The sequence below is a fragment of the Excalfactoria chinensis genome, chromosome 2 (genome assembly GCF_039878825.1).
Source record: "Excalfactoria chinensis isolate bCotChi1 chromosome 2, bCotChi1.hap2, whole genome shotgun sequence".
NCBI classification, from domain to species: domain Eukaryota; kingdom Metazoa; phylum Chordata; class Aves; order Galliformes; family Phasianidae; genus Excalfactoria; species Excalfactoria chinensis.
The window spans coordinates 132,407,385-132,427,527 of NC_092826.1; the positions used below are offsets into that span (position 1 = coordinate 132,407,385).

At 39.9% G+C, this 20,143-nt stretch overlaps 1 protein-coding gene across 3 annotated transcripts in view; it reads left to right on the forward strand.

Moving 5' to 3' along the window:
* Positions 1 to 20,143, forward strand: part of DIP2C (disco interacting protein 2 homolog C) — a 272,627-nt gene that overhangs the window by 236,189 nt on the left and 16,295 nt on the right. For all 3 annotated transcript variants that reach the window (XM_072327844.1, XM_072327842.1, XM_072327843.1), the window contains 3 exons: positions 665 to 833; positions 1,722 to 1,892; positions 10,186 to 10,247. In XM_072327844.1, coding sequence (XP_072183945.1) covers positions 665 to 833; positions 1,722 to 1,892; positions 10,186 to 10,247 — 402 coding nt within the window. The remainder of the gene's footprint in view (positions 1 to 664; positions 834 to 1,721; positions 1,893 to 10,185; positions 10,248 to 20,143) is intronic.

Genomic DNA, 20,143 nt, shown 5'->3' on the forward strand with positions numbered 1-20,143 from the left:
TTAGCTCTGAGATAATGATTTCCTTCAGGGACCCTTGTAAGTGCCTTTTCTCAACACTGGTGCTCCCTGGGTGTCCAGTAAACAAAACATGTAGGATATTTGGGTTTTAAAAGTTCATAAAACTTTCACAGTAGAAATTTAAAGCCTCGGGTGTTATTAAATTTGGGGGCAGATTTACTCCCCTGACAATGATTGCAATCCACTTGCTTGCCTCAGCAGGAGAGATGTTATTTCCATGTTAAGTAATCAAGAACTCTTTTAATCAAAGTATCTTAAAATGGTAATTATTCAATCTTAATTATTTGTAGGCAACACATAATTTTTGTTGATATCATAATGCTGTTTATTAGCACCGTCAATAACCCAGCTATTTTGCTCTCTTTGGTGCAGTTCTGACAGCAAGGTCTGCTGGCATTTTGAGTAAGGTAGTACTTGTGGTGCTTGTTCTGTCCGCGGTCCTCTTGTGTCCTCAGAGGTTCTGAATGTTCAGCAAAAGGCAGAACTTGGCCTGTGATGTTGAACTACTGGACCTGTAGAACACTGCAAGGCATTACCGTGGATCCATGTGTACTTTGATAATCTTAATGTTCCAGCACAACATAGCTTGTAAACATCTGCAAGCAAAGGCACTTAGCATGTGTTAATGCATCTTGTATCTTTACAGCGTTTATTCAGGACACCAGTCTATTCTGATTCCTCCCTCAGAACTGGAGACCAATCCTGCTCTGTGGCTTCTTGCTGTGAGTCAATACAAAGTGAGAGACACTTTTTGTTCCTATTCGGTCATGGAGCTTTGTACTAAGGGACTCGGTTCACAAACAGAGTCGCTGAAGGTGAGTGGTTCGGTCCTTCTGTACCATCTGCAGTGCACAGAGTGCTTGAGTCTTCTCTGCCCATAGTGGCTGTGCTAAACTTATGCATTGAGGAGGAAATGGTTGAACAAGGGCAGCATCCACAGAAATGATTAATATTCCTTGCCAAAGGCTGTATATTAATGTTAGTCCTTCTGTTTCAGATCACAGGGCTTTTAGACATCAAGGAAAAGCTTGTATTTACCTAAGCTTTCTGATCTGTGTTGCAGTCTGTGTTAAACAGGCATATGTTGGAAAACGGAGGTGCAAAAGTCCGTGTTGACTGAGGTGTAGTACATTGTGTATTGGTTATTGTGTATTATGAATTCCGTCATTATACAAAGTACTTATTTGGCCTTGGCCCTCACAGTTAAATAATTGCGTACATAGAAGTACTGTGTGGAGAATGAGGTCGTATCTTGTGGGTTTTTTTTCAAGCCAAAATGAAAAGCCAGGTAGACAATTACAATTCTGAAATCATCTGGAATTTCCAGATCTTGGGTACTGACATTTACGTTATCTCCAGCCCTTACCATCCTCAGTTAATAATTTCCTAATCAGTTTCTCCAAGGCTAGGAAATGCTTCCTCTTTGCTGTTATTAAATGGCATTCTGAATTAATACTGCAAAATAGCCTTGCCGCCCTACAGAAGGAGCATGGCCAGCTCTTCCTAAATGCTCACATCGAAATGCCAAGCATGTACATCTACTCTTCCACAGCTATTAGACTGTCATCTGGCCATCCAGCTCCAAGGAAAGATTGAAATTATACCAGCACTTCAGCCTCTTTTCTTCTTGAAAGTGCTTCTGACCTTTTTTCTCTTGAATCTGCCCACCTGAGGCCTCTGTTAACATTTTAACTTCTTTACAGGCAAGAGGACTGGACCTGTCACGTGTACGGACATGTGTAGTAGTGGCTGAAGAACGACCCCGGATAGCTCTTACTCAGTCATTTTCAAAGTTATTTAAAGACCTTGGCCTCCATCCCCGGGCAGTCAGCACATCGCTCGGCTGTAGAGTTAACCTGGCCATATGTTTGCAGGTAAGATTTTTCACTCCTAAAGCTCGAATGAATAGTTGTTTGGCTGCTTCTTTGTAAACATATTAAGAATGTGCATTAAGTACTTAATGTTCTTCTTCCATATGCAGGTAGTAACTTCTGCTACTTCGATAGGGAACTGTATTCATTCCTCTCATGTTGCATTCATAGCATTTATCCTGCCCATTAATAACGTAATTCAGAAAAGTGCATGGTAGTGGCAGAATGTGTAGTCTTTACTCCAGAAGTAGTATTTGGTCAGGTAATGTAAAATCCTGTTTGCAAGTGCTTACTTTTAATATATTACAAAACTGATTTTTTTTCTGTTTAGAAAATAACTCCAGTTCTTACTGTTAACTATGTACATATTTTCTGCACGCAATTTATTGCTTAGAATGAGAAGTTACTTTGCAGCATCCTTCATTCTGCTTTGTTCGCTAATCAGAAGAAAATAAACAGGGATAATATGGGATTTAACTTGCAATCTCCAAGAATCTTTATTGAATCTTGATTTTAAGGACAGATGGAGCTATGCAACTGTGTGATCTGAATTTCCTAATGGCCTCCTGCTTTTCAGCCAGTGATAGCCACATCAAGCTAATAGCTTTAGTCTGAACTATAGCAAATCATTTTGTCTTTCAGGACTCCAAGTGGTGACAGTAAACTTACCTTTTTATAAGGTGTCCTATTTTGAATTATTTTCACCTTATTTCTAATGTGAATTTACATGGCCACGCATTCCACCAATTTTTATTTTATTACATTTTTCTAATCTAGAATAAAGAATTTCATTTCTATCTTGACTTTACTACACAACTTAGTCTTTGATAAATAAAGAATCTTAAGATTTCCTTCCTGATCTCTCTCATTTTTATGAATTCTGATCTCTTCCTGTCCTTCCAAATCTGGTATCAGAACTTCACGTGCTTCTCCCATAATAATGCCACAGGTGTCTCACTCTGATTTAATATAATCCCCAATTTATAATCCTTTGAAATCATACAGGAGAAATCTTCTGCACTGGCTGTGAAGTTCTGTATCCATTTAGTCACCTGCCATATCTCTCACCTCTTCGAAGTCACTGTCTCCCCGTTTAACTGGCCTCTACTCTGTGTGGTGTGTCCCATGTTTTACATCTGGCAGTTGATTTACACTGAGGAATTTCTTACCCATGTGACATACATAATTACTTTGATGTGGAAGGTGGAACCAGATCTCCCCGTGACGCTACAAATAAGGCAGTCGCAGTTCTTTCCCTGATTATCATCCATTATTTTATCCAGAAAAATATGACAAATACAGGGGATGGGTTCAGCACACACCAATATTTCTGTGTGTTTTGTGAGCCTAAACTCTTGCCCTGCTCAACACTGCTGAAAAATAATGGCTTTTGTTTGAGTTACTTTGTTGTTAAGCCTATCAGAAAATGAATGCAGGAGATATGCCATCGCTCCAATGCTGCTTCCTCTGACTGACAGCACAATATCCCTTTGGCCCAGGGCAACTTTAATTATTATCATCCAACAGACAGCAAGGCAAAATTGAGCTGAGTTGAAAGTCCTTCTGTGTCCCAGAGGTTGAGTTCTGTAGTTTGAAATTCTGTAATTGCTGCCATACATATTGTCCAGGAATAAATATGGAATAAATAAATGAAAATCTCCTGTTGTCTCAAAAATAACCACTGGATCCTCCAGAGCAGGGGATCTTTTCTCAGAAACAAAGCAAACAAACACAAACTGAAGAAAATCAACAACAACAAACAAATAATAGTCTTGAGAGAAAAATAGAACCTTCAGGTTAGAAACTTGGCCGAACTCAAGCAGCAGTCTTCCACGTATTTCAATCGTGGTTTAGAATATGGAGGGTCTGGCTGAACTTTCTAATTCTCGTCTACTTAATGTTTCTTTTCAAGGATACAGGCCCTGTACTTAGACTGCTGTGCAGTGACAAGGCTGAGAGGACATCTCAAAAAACATTTAGGGAATCTTCTGACCTGAGACAGCACAGGTTGGAAGGAACCAGTATAGGCCATTTAGCAGGTGCAGGTTGGTGTGCCTTCCCAGTCAGCAATCCAAGCAAATTGAAACAGGTCACGGGGAGGGTAGCAAGGACACCTGTAGCTGACTATCCTTTTAAATGCAAAAGGAAAACAAAGAAGAAAACTGAGCTATTTACTTGATAAAAATAGCTTTCTAATTCATTCCCGTCTCTTTAGTCATTTTGAAGTGCCAGCTGGGTATCTTTACAGAGGAGACTAAAGGAGGAAATGATGGCCTACATCCATGGCCAACTGCTCTGACTTCTCTGACAGACCAAGATGGGGTACATCAGCTCCCCTGGGCAGCAGTGGTGGATCTGCTTTTGAAAACTACCATGAATTCTGTCTGGCCTCTGGTCCATGTAAATCATAGAGTCCTAGAATCATTAAGTTTGGAAAAGAGCACTAAACTCATCTTGTCCAACTGTAAATGAAGATAACAAAAGCAGGTTATCATCAGAATTTTGCTTGCCACTAATAAAATTCTCCTTTTTGGACTTGCAGGAGTCTTACTGACGATACTGTGGATTTCAGACCAGCACACAATGTGAGCTTAGTGTGAGGTGATTAACAGCCTGGCTGATCATATAGCTTAGTGTCAGGCTACATTTAGTTGTACTGAGATTTTACATTTCAGTCCTTTGGACAAACTAAAACCATATACTATCTAAAAAATGGTGTGGTTGGGGGAAAAAAAAAAGTCACTTCAGAAAGTTTATATTTGGTAACTTTAACCTTCCAAGTGGAATGGTTTTTGAAGCATTGGAGCCAAGGGTAGTTTGGCAAGTTCTAAAGGGACTTGAAATATAGCTAAAGATGTTACTTATAAGCATTACTGTAAAACATGTCATCTTGATAGAGAATATAAAGATACAGAATGGCATCCTTTGAAGCAGCTGGTGGTAGGCACTGCCAAAGATGATGCTGAATTAGCCTGAAAGCTCTTTCCAAATGGTCTGGAAGATTATGGCTGGTGATCTTCCAGAATAGCTCGTGGCTTTTCTGTTTTCTGGGCTGAGGAACAGAATGAATTTTAATCTGTGGTCAACAGTGTTCCTTAAATTAACATTGTCTCTGATATGTTCCAGAAATGGATCAGGATTTCTGTATCCTTCACATCCACATTGCTTAAAAATACTATAAAAGATATTAGAGACAATAGCATCTACTTTTGGATTTTTTCTTCCAAGTTATACAGTCTGTGAGAGCAGGAAGGGTCTCTATGCTTCACAGAAGTAACTGTTATTCACCCTATTCTGTGGTCATAAACTTCAACCTACTCTTCTACACATATCTCTCTGTTCAACTGTGGCACTTAACTGGCAAAACCTCTAGGATTTCTTCTCCATGGACTGTCTCTAAGGGAAACTTGGATTTGATCTTTGTCTTTTAGCTTCTTCACTTAAATTCCCCCCTTTTTTTTTTTTTCTTTTTTTGGGGAGAAGTGAGATAAATTATGACTTAGGTTTTTCAAGGGGAAAATATACTGATTTTTCTGAAATGCTTTTACTGTTTTCTACTCTTTGCGAAGAGGAGATGTGTGTGTGTGTATAAAACTTCATAGCAGAATTTGACCTTTTATTAAAGAGTACTTTGAAAAGGAAATCATTATCATAATCTCTTTAGTACAAAAGAGCCCTAGCCTACCAAATGAATCATAATTTGAGGATTAGGATCACTGGCAGACTAGTCCAGTATCATTTGTATTCATTTCCGCTCGAATTTAGAGCAAATTTCCAACGTTTCTTTCAATGTAATCGCTTTGGACTAGACTTTTAGAGGTATGCTTTTGAAAATAAATAGTTTTCTTCATCTTTAGGAATTAAATACCAGTAATGTCTGACTTTTTGAGGCTGTGTGGTCACCAATAATTGTCCAGGTATTTCTGAGATGAAAAGATTGCATCCAGCATATTTTAATTCTCATTAACTGGCATCATAGCATTCCCAAGAGAGAAAAAAATAGATATGAAAAGTATCTGCTTTCTTACAACAGCACAGATGGTTCTCGAGGATTTTAGCTAAGTTCCATTTAAACGCTTGAAATAAATAGAATTTTTTTTCAACCTCCTACGTAATTTCAGTTAAGGAAGAGTTTTGTTCAATTTCCCTTGGTTATCTCTAAAATGTGCTAACTAACCTGCACAGGCTAGAGATTCAGTTTGCTTCATTTAAGTCACCTTTAGGTTAGGCATCAATTAAGTTACCTCATCTACCCATCTATAGTCAGTATAGACAAAGAAATAGTTCCAAAGGGAGTGTCCTTCAGTATCTTGCATGCACACCTTGGGATGAGATTCATCACCATCAGGGGGCACTTCCTGCCTTACAAGTCACACTTCCTTCTGTGATGGCTGAAATGCCATGAAATGAATCCCTCACCATCTAGCAAAGGGAATTTTGTTAGTAAGTGTAGACATTAAAGGCAATGTTGCTTTCTATTTAGCAACAGATCGCACTTTTTGGAGAATCATCCATATTAAAGTAGTCAGGGATTGCTCTGAGGAGAGCGATACAGGAGAGCCCACACATTATCAGATGTATGATTCACACCTAGCAGTGTGGCGCAGCTCTGGGTGAGTTCCCTCCAATTCTGTTTTCCCACCTTTCCTATGAGTCATGCTATGATTTTCTTTTCGCAGCTCCAGCTGCTGTGCTTCTCTGCTTGAAACTGTTACATATACATCAAGAAATCTATTTCTGAGCATCACTGAAGCAGGAGTAGACTCAGAAGTGTAAACATTGAGGCCACAACCCTAGGTAGCAAAACAAAACAGAACAGTTATTTTTAAACTCTTGGGACTTCTGTTTGCCTGGTTGATGGTTTTTAGCTCTGGGGAGGGAAGCAGGAGAGAGCACACAGATGGGCCTTTCACTCAGTGGAAATGGGGTACAGGCTGAGTGCTGGCACATGGTCATCCCTCCTGCTAACTTGTCCTGGTAGTCCCTGGTGCAGTTCCAATCTGAAGTGTTTTCCCAGAGAATAAATGCTTGGCATGCATGCCTGGCACTTGGGTGGGATGGGGATGGTTCCCTGGTGGCACGCTGTGTGTGAGCAAGGCATTTGTTTATTCCAAAGGATGTGACTGCTGATGTAGGAGCTTTCAAATGGTTTCCAGCCCATTTTATTTCCCTGAACACTACCTAGCATGTCCGAAGTATCAGATACCACAGGGGTGATGCTGTGGTTTTCCTGTTAGCAGCACGGCAGATGCTCTCACTAAATAACTGCAGTGACAAATGGAGTCAGTCACTCATGCCTTGGATTCTGCTTCCTTAAAATGATGCTGAGACTTCAGGCTGACTGCTGTTTCTTAAGGCCTTGGTTAAAAGCCATGTGAGGCTCTGACACAAAGTCCTCTCTGGACCTACAGCATAGTCATAAGCAATGAATTATATAACTGATGAATTTCAGCAGTTCTGCTTTGTTGCAGTTACATTACAGTCTTCAACCGAGAGTATTAGTAATATTTCTATTTTGGGGTAGCAATTTAATAAGCAGATCCGTTCTATTTTTTAAAATGTTTCAGTTTCCCCCACATTCAACATACACCTATTTTTACATGCTGCTGTGGCAGCATCACGTAGTCTGTAACTTTGTGGGAATTAGGAAGTCTGATGAAAGGGACGTGGGATGGCAGTGCTCCGAGAGCTGTTCATTTTCTCAGGCTGCAGGGGAAGGCCCACAGCAGCCATCTGCATTTAGGTATTCCATATGACAGGAGCAGCGTAGGAGTAGTCAGCTCTGTGTGTTGTCTCTTCGTTGCACTATCGATTGTGGTGGCGAACAGATGAGTTTCTATTGGTTTTTGATTTTACTGTTTTATGTAAGTATCACACTGTGTATAGTGGCAAATAGACTAAGAATTGAGACTTACTGGACTGTGATGGTACTCCATGCAGTCACTGTCTTGGAGTAATTGTGCAAGAAGCCTTGATTTTATTTCCCTCTAGGAGGAGGTTAATCTGAGTGAAACAAGGTGTAAGTATCATTCTCTTTCTCTGTTGTGAACTAATTTCTTTTCCTCCCAAAAGAGAGCTTTCCTATGGTTTCCACAGGACATCGCTTACAAACTTCTAGTAGTGGAATGACAGACCTGGAATCCCTGTCTCAGTGGATGTACATTATGATAGCAAGGCCACAGTGTTTGCTGACTTCTTCACAGGAAAAATATAAAATAAAAAGAAATAAAGAAAGCAATCAGTATGCTAGACACATGTTTTCCACTAACAACATTGTCTGTAGTGTCCTAAAACCATTGAAGTCTGTTTGTCCAAGGTTAGCAGTCTACAGCTGTCTCTTCTGTTGCTCTACTAAAATGTTGACACCTCATTTTTTACTTTTTTTAACCTTTAATGGTATAATGATTAATTTGTAAGATTCCTGTATTTGACATTGTTTTTCTTTTTATTTTACTCCCTGCTTTTTGCATTCTCTTCTGTTTTATTTCTCCCACCCTTCATTCCCATGTTTTACTATTATTTTCGTCTTGTGTTACCTTCTTTCCTTCTCTCCCTCATCCCTGCTACTCCTGCTGCTATAGCCTCACAGGCTGGGGAAGCTGGCCGAGCAGGTAGGGGATTTTCATGTTCCCTCAATACCCACCTATCAGCTTCCAACAGTGGGACAGACTAGAAATTGAGTCTGGAGATTGGGGATTTTCAGATCCTTCCCTGAAATTGTATACAAGTCCATTTCAGCTTTATCTGGATGCAGGTTTCATCAAATATGAGTTTTCTGTTGTAACTATATTTCATTCACACTGAAAGTAACAAACACCATGGTGATTGTCTTTGATTTTCAAACTCAACCATTTCCATTATTTTATAAACCAATTCAGGTTTAGTTTTATTTTTTAAAGATAACCAATTATTTTCTTGCTTTTGTTTCTAACGTTGCATCTATTTGAAATAAGCTCTCCACTCAGCACTAGTCTGTTACACTGCTGAGTTTACTAGTAGACTCAAAATCGTGTCGTTGATAGCTAGAGAGGTTATTGTATCTTGTATTGTGTATAACAAGCTAAAGAGGCTAACATGCATGTGCAGCTCTGTTACTCTTTCTCTCCTCTGGGGATGGGTCACTATCAGTGTTTGTACAGTAAGTATCAGTTGGTAGTGATAGCTCTTTCCCCTTTAGATACAAAATTATGTATTCATTTAATTCAATCACGATTTCTAATGCTGAACAAATTGTGAAACTACCAGCCAGCATTGCAGAAACACAGAATTTAGCGCCAGATGTAATGGGAAGAATTGTATGCAACAAAATATCCCACCAGGGCAGAAGTCGCTGGGAGTCGATGCTGTCTGCTGTTCTAAATAACAAAGATCTAAGTAACTGATATAGGAGTTCCTGCTCTTGTAGCTTGTTTTAGCTCAGTAGGTCTAGGTGAAATTATCTGCTGAAAAGAAAATTTACAGAGCTCCAGTGTTCCCAAATGAAGTTGTGCTTTTCTTCTAGTTTTCTTACTTAGAAGTGACGTGAACTGTGCAGCAGAGAAAAGAGCCCTAGACTACAGCACTGCAAATTTATGTCTTCTACAGTGATGGGTTTGAAGTCTCGAATAAGGGAAAATCATGGCAGGTTACAAGACTGCAGCAAAAATATGAGTGGAAAGGCCTAAATGACTATCATCTCTGCACAAAGGGAAACTAAACGTAGTCTACTGTTATTCAAGAAACTAAATATTATAACATAAAACAAGGTTTAATTATGCAGTGGAAGACTAAAAAGGAACAGAATAATTTCTTATAGATCTTCAGTCCACATATGTTCATGTCATGCGTGCTACCTTTAATATCTTTAGCTTCAAATATATTCTCTGTTGCATGTATGGAAGATTCTCAGTAAATCATGCTTCACGTTCCTGACCATGTGCTTCTGCCATTTAGCTGTGTCTCCTCAGCTGTTTCTGCATTCCTTTAGATGACAAAATGTGTGTAACATTTCTGTATGTATCCACGTGCTGATTACTTGGCCTTTTGTAGCAATTAAAACCTCTGTGTACATGTGTTTGGTTAAATAGTATAGCTGCTTGATGTTCTTACCAACCACAAGGTAACAAGTACCTGACGGTAGGTATGATTTCAGGTGCTCTTTCTGACTCTAAAGCTGAGCTTTGTTTGATGAACAGCTTAAATATAACTTGTCATTTGATTAGTGTAATTAGCGGTGGAATGATTGTCAGTTATTCAGGTAAACCTCTTTTCTCCTCCCATCCTCCAAGTTCTGATTAGCTGTTGTTGTTGTTTGCAGGGAACATCTGGACCAGATCCAACCACAGTCTATGTTGATATGAGGGCACTGAGGCATGACAGGTCGGAACCACCTTTTTCTTTATTTATAATAAATAGAAAACAGAGTTTCCAGCAAGAAATCTGCTTCAGCACTCTGCACGTTGAAAGCCTTTGTAATCCTCATGAATTGTTTGTGTTAATTCCTACCAGTGAGCTGAAATAGTTACTTTTATTAGCTGGTTAATTAATTAACATTACCGTTGATAAAACTGAAGCATCTGGTACAGCTGCTGTTAACTAACAAGATTCCCAGCTTCTCAGGGTTCCCTGACACTCGTTTGGGATGGTGTAACACGAGCAGTTCCTAAGAAATGGATTCCTGTTGGGCCTGTTGGCTTCACAAATGGTGTTTCTCCTTGGCAAGGCCAGTGAGGAGATCATGGAGGGATTTTGCTGTAATTCTTATTGCTGTAAGACTTTGAGGGATTGTTATATATTTCAGACGTTGTGAGCAACCACATTCTGTAACGTTGGGTGTCTTCTGTCTTTAATGTTAGATAATCATATAGCAAATGACAATTAAAATTTATCATTAGTGTTACTCAGGAGATGTATGAAATCTGGATGGGAGGGAGCTTGTAATTTCATGCATGATTGTAGAAAATACCTAAGTATGTATGTTTCACTTCTCCAATATCATAGTCCAAAGACTAGCAGGTAGTCTCTACTCTGCATTTTCTTTTGACAAAACAGAGCTTTCAGTTAATTCTGGAGGAAATATACATTTAATTGATGATGTTCTCCAATCTTGGTGCCATAAAAAATCATAATCCAAATAGGGCTTCTCTTTTTTTTCTTTTTTTTTTCTCTTTGTGATTTTCCCTTCATAAAAGCTTAACAGTTGAGAATTTGTTCCTCTTAGGCAAGTATTGACTTCTATATGGATAACATGACTGGGTCAACTTCTGGGTCAACTTGCAGGGTACAGAGCTCAGGGCAGTACTGGTACTCACCCACACATTCCTACGAGTGTCTCAGTATTTCGTAAATGCAAGCCAGAACAGAGGCTTGTAGGCTTACATTGTAGGCAACACAGATTCGAACTTGAGCCAAGCTTTGTTCTGTTCAGCATACACAGTGCGGACATACTCACTTTTCTTCCTCATATATCACAGTGCCAGGCTGAAGAGGGTTGGGGATTTATCTTGCATGTGCATAGACATCCAGTTCAGAGATGCTGGCCTGGAACCACTGTAGTGAAGAGACAATGGTTGGTTTTAGAGTGTGATTTTCCTGGTCTCCTCTAAGTGTTCAGTTTAAGAAGAGATTAAGTGCTCTCACAGGTGTATGCTTTCTTCCATTAGCTATAAAGGGAGCATAGAATAGTTAAGTGAAATATAAATAGCACATAGCACTTAGCATCCTATAGTACATAGAACTCAGCAGGTGAAAGAAAGGAGCTGTGAGATACTTGACACTCCCACCATGTTTTTCTTCCTTTTGCACACACTGTTACCAAAGTAATACTTGTGTTTGATCTGTTCTTGGACTACCTGACTACAACTGCAGTGCTGTGTAGGCATGTTTTTACTCAGCATAAGGAAATGACTGATTCTGGTGTTGTTGTACCATGAGTTTGTCATCTCTGCAGTGCACTGCAGAAAGTGCTTGAAAAGTTGAACGATTTACGTTTTAAAAAAGATGAGACTTGCTTTCTTCCAGTGCAAAACTGATGTTGTGACTGGGGTACAACTCATCAAGTCTGAAGTGGTCCTCTGGATTCCTTTTGTGGTTTGTGAGAAGGGACACGCACCACTGGTGTAATGCATCTATTTCAGACGTACATCAGCATGGGATGCGTTTCCCTTTGATGTACCTTTCTTTTTTATTGATGAGGAAGGAAGCTTACACCGCTAACTTACACCTGACATTTATTTTTTAATAGAGACTTTAAGGTGAGACTTCTGTTTCCCCACAGTGTTTGTGTTGATCTCAGAGCTCTTAAATGGCTGAAGCTAAGTTGAACACAAGGTGGGTGTATATCCATAAGTGCCATTCGAGTGCAGGAGAAGGAGCTATTGGATCATTAAAAATAAAGTTGTAGTTATAGAAGGGAAAGGATAAAGCTGAAGGATAAATCTCATTATGTGGAGATATTCAAGATCTGTCTGGGTGCTTTTCTTTGCAACCTGCTCTAGGGAATTGGTTTAGCAGGGGGTTGGACTCAATGATCTCCAGAGGTCCGTTTTTTTGCCCTTGTGATTCTGTGATTTACAGTTTTTTAACAATAACAATAATTTTAGTGAATAAAAATATAGTTGTATGTCTTTATATAGAGAAAATAAGATTTACTCTTCATAAAAGCTGTGTTTAGGATAGTTACTGTTTCCCTGCCTTACTGTGTCATTGAGAAGTAGGTATCATTATCAAGATAGGACTTTGCCAGTGTGTTAATTTATATTTAGTGACTAGTTCTGCACAACATGAAAGATGATCGTTGGAATTGCCTTCTCACATTGTGGTAATATAGATCTTAATTTGATGGATTAAAGCTGTGCCTCATTTACTCAATCTATTGAAATTTAGCATTAGCTTCATGAGTCATAAATTAGGGGGCAGAACAACTTTTATTTGACATAATCCCTTCACACTTGTTGTTTGTAGCCATTTTAGTGGAACTCAATGCCAGTGTCACTTAGCAGCAACCGAGATTGGTTTACATAGCTGTGAGAGTGTACAACCTGCTGAGTCTTTGCAGGTCAGCCTCTCCCAGCAGTATGGAAAAATTGCACAAATTGCACTCTGTGGATAATGGTTTTTATATATATACATATATATTATTTTATTTTAAAGATGGACACGCTTGTAGTTTCAGGAAACTCATGCTGAGGGGTGCAACCATCCAGGTATTGACTGGCATGAGTTCTGATACTAGAAGAAGAACTGAATTGCCTAACCATGAGCATCTGGTGCCATTTTCGTGCTACAGCTACTCCATCAGGGCTTGCCTGGTGAATTTGCTAACGCTAATCAGGTATCCCATCAGCCTGTGCTTTCTCAGATGGCATTAGGTACTTGTCTGGGAAACTAACATCCTAACAGCAAGAGTGTGCAGCCCTTTTTTGTTCTTGGTCATCAAGACCAAGAATATTCCTTTCACATAGGCAGGGGAAAAGTGTCTTTTATAATGTTCTTCAGGAGATCAAGCTGAATTTTCAGGTGTTATTTTGACTGCAAGTTCTATTTGGGTTGTTTCTGAATGAGCAAGAATGAAGACTTCCAACCAGTGTTAATTAAAACTGCTCTCAGTTTTATTTGATAGAATCATAGAATCAACCTTAATTAACAGCCTTTCCCAACTTATGTTGGAAAAGACCTCTAAGATTATCTAGTCCAGCTGTCCACCTACCCACAAATGTTGCAGGACCAAGCATTTAATTTTCATCCCATTGGCCTCAGCCCAGTGATGCAGCCTGTCCAGTTTGCTCTGTAGAGCCTTGTGACTGGTCACCAGCTGGATGTGACTCCATCTACCACCCCTCTCTGGGCCTGGCTCCCTAGCCTGTTCTTTACCCAGCAAGGAGTGTACCTGTCTAGGCCACGGGCTGCCAGCTTCCAGGAGAAGGCTGTGGGAAACAGTGTCAAAGACTTTGCTGAGGTCTAGGTAGACTATGTCAACAGCTTTCCCTCATCCACCAGATGAGACACTCAGTCATAGAAGGTCAGGCTGGTCAAGCAGGACCTGCCTTATGTGAGCCCATGCTGGCTAAGCCTGATCCCCCAGATGTCCTTCACATGCCATGCAATCAGTCTCAAGATGATCTGTTCCATAAATGTCCCTGGGATATTATCTCTGATATCCTTACATTTTGATCTTGTCTTTAATTCCAGTATTCTCTTTAGCTGAACAATAATTGCATTTAATTGTCATTCATAGAATCACAGAATATCTTGAGTTGGAAGGGACCTTAAAGATCATTGAGCTCCAACACCTCTGCTGTGGGCAGGGTTACCAACCATGAGATCAGGCTGTGCAGGACCCCACCCAACCTGCCTTGAACACCCCCATGAATGTGGAATCCACAGCATCCCTTGGGCCACCTGTACCAGTGCCTCACCACCCTCTCAGAAAAGAATTTTCCACCTAACATGTAACCTAAATATTCCTTCTTTTAGTTCCCCTTTACCCTATCACTATCAGACCATCAGTCTCCAAAATTCAAATGATTTTAATTTTGTCAGGTTAAAACTGTTGGGTTTTTTTGTTTTTTTTTTTTTTGTTGGTTGCCCGGTTGTTTTGTTTCTTTTTTTATCAGTACAGTCAAATAAAATCAGAATTCAATCTATTCAACTCTTTTCTGGCTTGCTACATTTCCCTTTGAGCTGCATATGATAATGAGATAATGGATAGTCTGTCACAGGCTCAGTGGCAAAGACAGCTGGCACCAAACAGGGCACCAAATCCCGATGTAGAGGCAGTGGGTTGTATTTTGGTTTGTTGTTTATTCTGACAGTCACTGATGGTGCATCATCTGACATCCGAGATCTTTCATTGAAATGTTCCCATTCCATCATTAGAATTATTTTATTCACATTTCCTACTGTATTCATTAAACAAGCAGTTAGTGGATATGTAAAAATAGGTGTCTTGCCTTTTAATGTGGTCTCTGACATCTCTGTGGTATGATGTAAATTACTGAATTTCTTCAAAAATAAAAATAACTGGTCTTTCTGTATGCTTACATCCATTAGCAGACTTGATTTCCTAGGAAGCTATTTCTATGTTGTGCTAAATCTGATTTTTCTGGACTTCTGGGCTGTTCAGGGAGCTCTGAACTTTATTAGCCACATTGGGAAACGTTGTTCCCTTGGCAGTGGTAAAGGGAATGAGAACGAGAGTGGAAGATTGGAGTTCCATTCCCCAGGAAAAGAAGAGAATGGCGATAGAGTTTCAGAGAGATGCGAAAACAGTTACGTAGGTTTTATTGTAATAGATTGTTTATACAGTGAACCCAGTCTCAAATGCAGACTCTGTCAAAAAGAACCAGCGAAGGCTTTGCCTTCAGTTTAATATATTCCAGCAGTTCAGACATCATGCGGGAAAAGAAAAATGGCCTTTTATCCTGGCTGTCAATAGTTTATCATTCTGCGCCGTATTTTATTGAAACTTTCACATTGTGTGTACATTTTCTTGAGTAATACCAAGCAACAAAACCACGGGAGTTTTTTCTGGTTCTTGAACACTTCTTTTCCATCTGCCTTGAAAAATACTCTTATTGCAGGGTTGCCAGACAAAAGAACTACTTAGCTAAATTATTATCTAAGCTACAGGCACAGCAGTACGCTGCAGCACAGTCACGGTGTGGAGGATAATGTTTTATGGACACGTAGTGGAGAAAATGGACTGGGGGGAAACATGTCAGAAAGAGACATGCTAATGATAAGTGACAATAAAATAGTTACCTTTTGTGAAGCGTTAATTGATTAACCGTACTTGAAAGCAGTTTGCCAGTGGTTGCTAAAGAGAAATGTTGATAACTGTTCCCTCATGCTCTGGGAGTAGTGCTTTTTCCCACTCTTGTAGTAGGTTACAGTGCACAGAATCCATTTGTAGGCTACAGAATATGTCAGTTTTCAATAATTCACTCTGTGTGGGATTCTGAAGGGATAATATGAATATATTATTGTCCCCTTGGTCACACAGTCACTTTTTGCTTTACAGTGAGATTCAGTAGGTGCAGTGTGTGGATTTTGTTGAGTTTGGAAGTGCTGGGTACCCACCTGGGGAGCTGTTCCAAACACTGACCTGACAAATCACCAGCCTCAAAATAGCACCAGTGCATTTAAGCAGTAAGTTCTTCTACAAATTGCACTGTGTCGGGTGCCACCTCCAGCAGTGCTGCTGTAGTCATTCTGAGCTCTGAGGATCATCTGGCACAGGTTGCTTTACTTCCAAGTTTCACACATTTTCTGTGCACTTTTTTTTTAGGCTGTCCTTTGCTGTCTGGTTGTTTTTCTGCTATCACAGGGACAGATTTTATTGGAAGAATGAAAAGCCTTTCACCCCTATAAAGTCAACAGAGAAGTTAACTCTGCTCTAAGAGGAGAAAGGGTTGAGGTCCTTAAAATCAAGCCTGACGCCCGCTAAGTTTTAATTAGGCTAAGTTTTAATTAGGCTAAGTTGTGATGCAGTTTGGTTTGGGGGATTCTTTGCCGAAGAAGTGTATGGATTTAGGTATTTCACCCATTCTCATCTTGTAGAATCTCATCAACAAGCTTAAGCTGTTACAGTACTGGCAAAACCTTCCTTCATGTTCCCATAGGCAAAAATCCAGCCTTAGCCTTTTAGCGACATTATATTTTGTTTCTGTCCCCCAAATCCCATTGGCACTATTTCTGATCTATGGCAAACAAATCTCACAAAAAGAGGAGTTCATTCTAGATGATGAATTTTTAATATAAAAACATCAACTTCTGACTTGGAGGTGAAGTCCTGGTGTGCCTGCCCTGGGGGAAGGGTTGCTGCCTGCAGAGGGGATGAGCCAAGAGCCATGCTCAGCATCTGCTGTGATTTGGAGAACAGCTGATGACCTGGGTTGCTGAAGGGGAGCAAACTGTTTAAACACCCTCTAAGGGGCGGAACTGTTTATATGAAAAGATCCAGGGTTGTAACAAAAATTGTAAATATACCAATTTTAAGGGCTTTTAAAGATGTCGTATGTTTCCAGGCATAAACCAAATTCTGTTGTATGGCAGGAGAAATGAACAAACATCCCATAACTTTCAGATGGAAACCCACCCACTCTTGTCCTAGTGAGATGGACTTACTGAGTTAAGTGGGGAACAAAGCTCTTACAAAGCAATTTCTGCGCTTTCTAGGGATGGATTTCTAGCCCTGCAGGTATTTCCTCCCTTGAAACAAGTCTGTTTTAATTTTATAAAGGCTTCATCAAAGAAATATAATGTTGAGTTTAGTGGAATAGGGCAATAAGAGCTGGATCAAGTGGTAGTTTTTGAAAGAAGATGTGGTTTATACCTTAACTATAAATTGAGAAATTCCAGTTATAGTTAGGGAATACTGTCACCTGTACCAAGACAAAGGGAGGGCAGAAACCTTAGCTTTCCAGACTGTTGGACTGCAGTTGTACATTTACTTCATTGTTTGCAAGTGCCGTTTCAGTGCCATTCTTCAGACATTAATAATAGAACTAGATGGAAAATGGGTCAAGTTTTGTTTTTGAAAACCATTTGTTAGCTTTCAAATAACATCCCAGCTTATTAAAACACACCAACATTTTATTTATTGGGAAACTGATTCCCAATTTCAGCTTACTGAGCTTCTGTTGGTGTCCTTGTTCCTTACAGAGCTGGGAGTTGGTACAGCAAGGTGGCAGGTCACCATTCTGTGGAAGGCTGTTAAAGAATTCTTCCATTTTCTCTTTCTCTCTGCCACCAGTCTGACCATACAGTTGCCATGAGTCTAACCATACAGCTGTGGGGAAGTCTGCATAATGGAAAGAAAAAGGAATTTTCATTCTTCTATTTCCTTTAGAGATAACGTGTTACATGTTTGATTTTTAAAGACAGTGTATTCAGCAGTCTATTTTGCTTTGTTTTCCTCATTTTTTTATATATACTAATGGAGGACTAAACAGTAAGTAGAGGCTGCTTCAGTAGTTGAGGAAAAAACATGTGAAAATATGTAACGAACACTTGTGAAGTTTGGAGCAAGCCAGTATAAGTTCTGCAGACCTCACTGCCATGTGCTCTAAGAGATGTATATAAGAGATATATCTCCTTAAGTGCGTTCCATCTATGTTTTCTTTCTCCTTTCCCCTTGCCATCCTTCACAGGAGGACGGAGCCTTTGCTCTCCCACTCACTGACAGTTACTTGCCATGAATAATTCAGCAGTGGGTGATGGGAGCTACCCGTGGGAAATGGGCTCCCACCTCCGTGACCCGCTGCAGTCCGCCAGCCTCAGGCACTCATTGGGCTCAGGTTGTCAGCAGTCTGTGGCTGTGTGAATTCTGAATAATTCGAGTGTGGGAAGAAGAGCTCAGAAAAACTGTAAAAACATCCTATATTTATATAAGGATCCCTTGTTAGAGATGCAGTATTCTTTCACGTAGTTATATTCAGTGGCTCTTAATACACTGCTTCCAGCCTTGCATATTCTCCTGAAATTTCTACATACTGTTAAGCATCTGTTTGCAGAAGATGAGCTTATTTATGTGAAGGGATGTTTGACGCTCAGCCAGGGTTCCCCATAGATCTCCTGAGACAAGGATGGTCCCTTCACAGTGACTTGACGCATCAGGACTTTGCAGCACTACTGAGCATTTTTTTTTCAGCAAAGCCTTTCTTTCTTCTTTCAGTCTGTCTGTGGTTTTAATTCCACTAAATCAGTGTTCGTACGCTGAACTTCTCTGTGCACAGGCAATGGCTCTGGTGGTTGGTAAGGAGGGGGAACTCCTCCAGTAAGTTCCTCTCCAATAATGCAGGGTACCTGCTCCATGCATCAGCTGGTGATGTGGATTTTGCTTGTAGCACTATAAGGAGGTTTACCATGGAGGACCTGATGGTAGTTCTATACAGTTTTCAGGTTTCAAATTCATTATGATGAAAGTTTTGGCTAGGTGTGGAGTCGCTTTTTCTCAATTAGAACAGGGAAGGTAAGGGATTACAAAATAGAAAAAGCATGTTATATTAAACAGAGTCATCAGCTCACAACTGTGGTTATGAAAAGTGCTGTAAAAACAATTAGCAATAAACAATGTGTCCTGGGAGGTTTGTAATCTAGATAAAAAGCTGAAGGCTGAAAGCAACACAATGCCTGTTTTTGCAGATACAAACCTGAAGCTCAGAGAAATGAGATGCTGTGTCTGACAGGACATGGCAGGTGTAAGATAGGGCCGGGGGCAGACTGGGTTCTCTGAAGTCCCAGACCACTTGAAGTAGTCGTGTATTAGACTTTACGCAGGGTTTAACAAATGGAATGTGGTGAATGTGTTGCACATACAATGAAAGCTGAACACTGTGCATACTTTAAAGGGGAAAACAGAAGTAAAAATGGGATTTATTTTTACATTTGCCCATAGCTATTTATGAGAAAATTCCTTTTTTTAATTCTCTGAAGCTTTGAATATCCATTTCCTGAACACCGAGTTCCTGCCTCATTTTTATCCCTTTGCAACTTTCTGCATCATCTCAAACCCTTGTGTAACCTCTTCTGCCGGATAGGAAGCTGTTTGCCTTTGACCTCAGGGAATCTGGGGCATGGAATATAATTTAGATTCATAGTGAAGCAAGTCTTTGCATTAAAGGAAGTGATTTAGTGCTAATTCTTTAACTGAACTTATTGGTAATGGAATTAGCAGGATTGAAATATGTCCTAGACATTCAGTAGATGTCATGGTTGTTCATTTGTTGTCTACAGTTTGTTTCAATCCAAAAAGTCCCATTTTCAGTCTCAGTTGTTTTTATCTGTTCAATTTGTCATGTGGTGGGAAGAAAACTGCTTTGAAGTAACCGGGATGGTGTGCAGAAAGTCTTCTTCATCATCTAGATTTTCCCTTCAGCCAAAGTGCTCAGCTGTGCCATTTCCTGGCAGTTTCAACTGGGAACTTCATCTTGAAACTTGTCATAGAATCATAGAAACGTAGGGGTTGGAAAGAACCTCTGGAGATCATCGAGTTCAACTCCCCCACTAAAAGCAGGTTCCCCTACTGTAGGTTGAGCAGGAAAGTATCAAATGATCTTGTTGATCCTTATTTCCATTTTAAGGTACAATGAGCAAATTGAGTTGTGAATTCCAGAATAGTTTATGTGCAGATTCCTTACAGTTTGAGTAAAGAGAAGATGTCCTGGAAGTTTTGAGCTTTGAAAGGTTTCTTCAGTAGTGGTATATTTCTGAGAGATATAATTGATGGTGTTGGCTGATGACATTAGAAAGTTCCTGGCTGTTTCAGTCAGAAC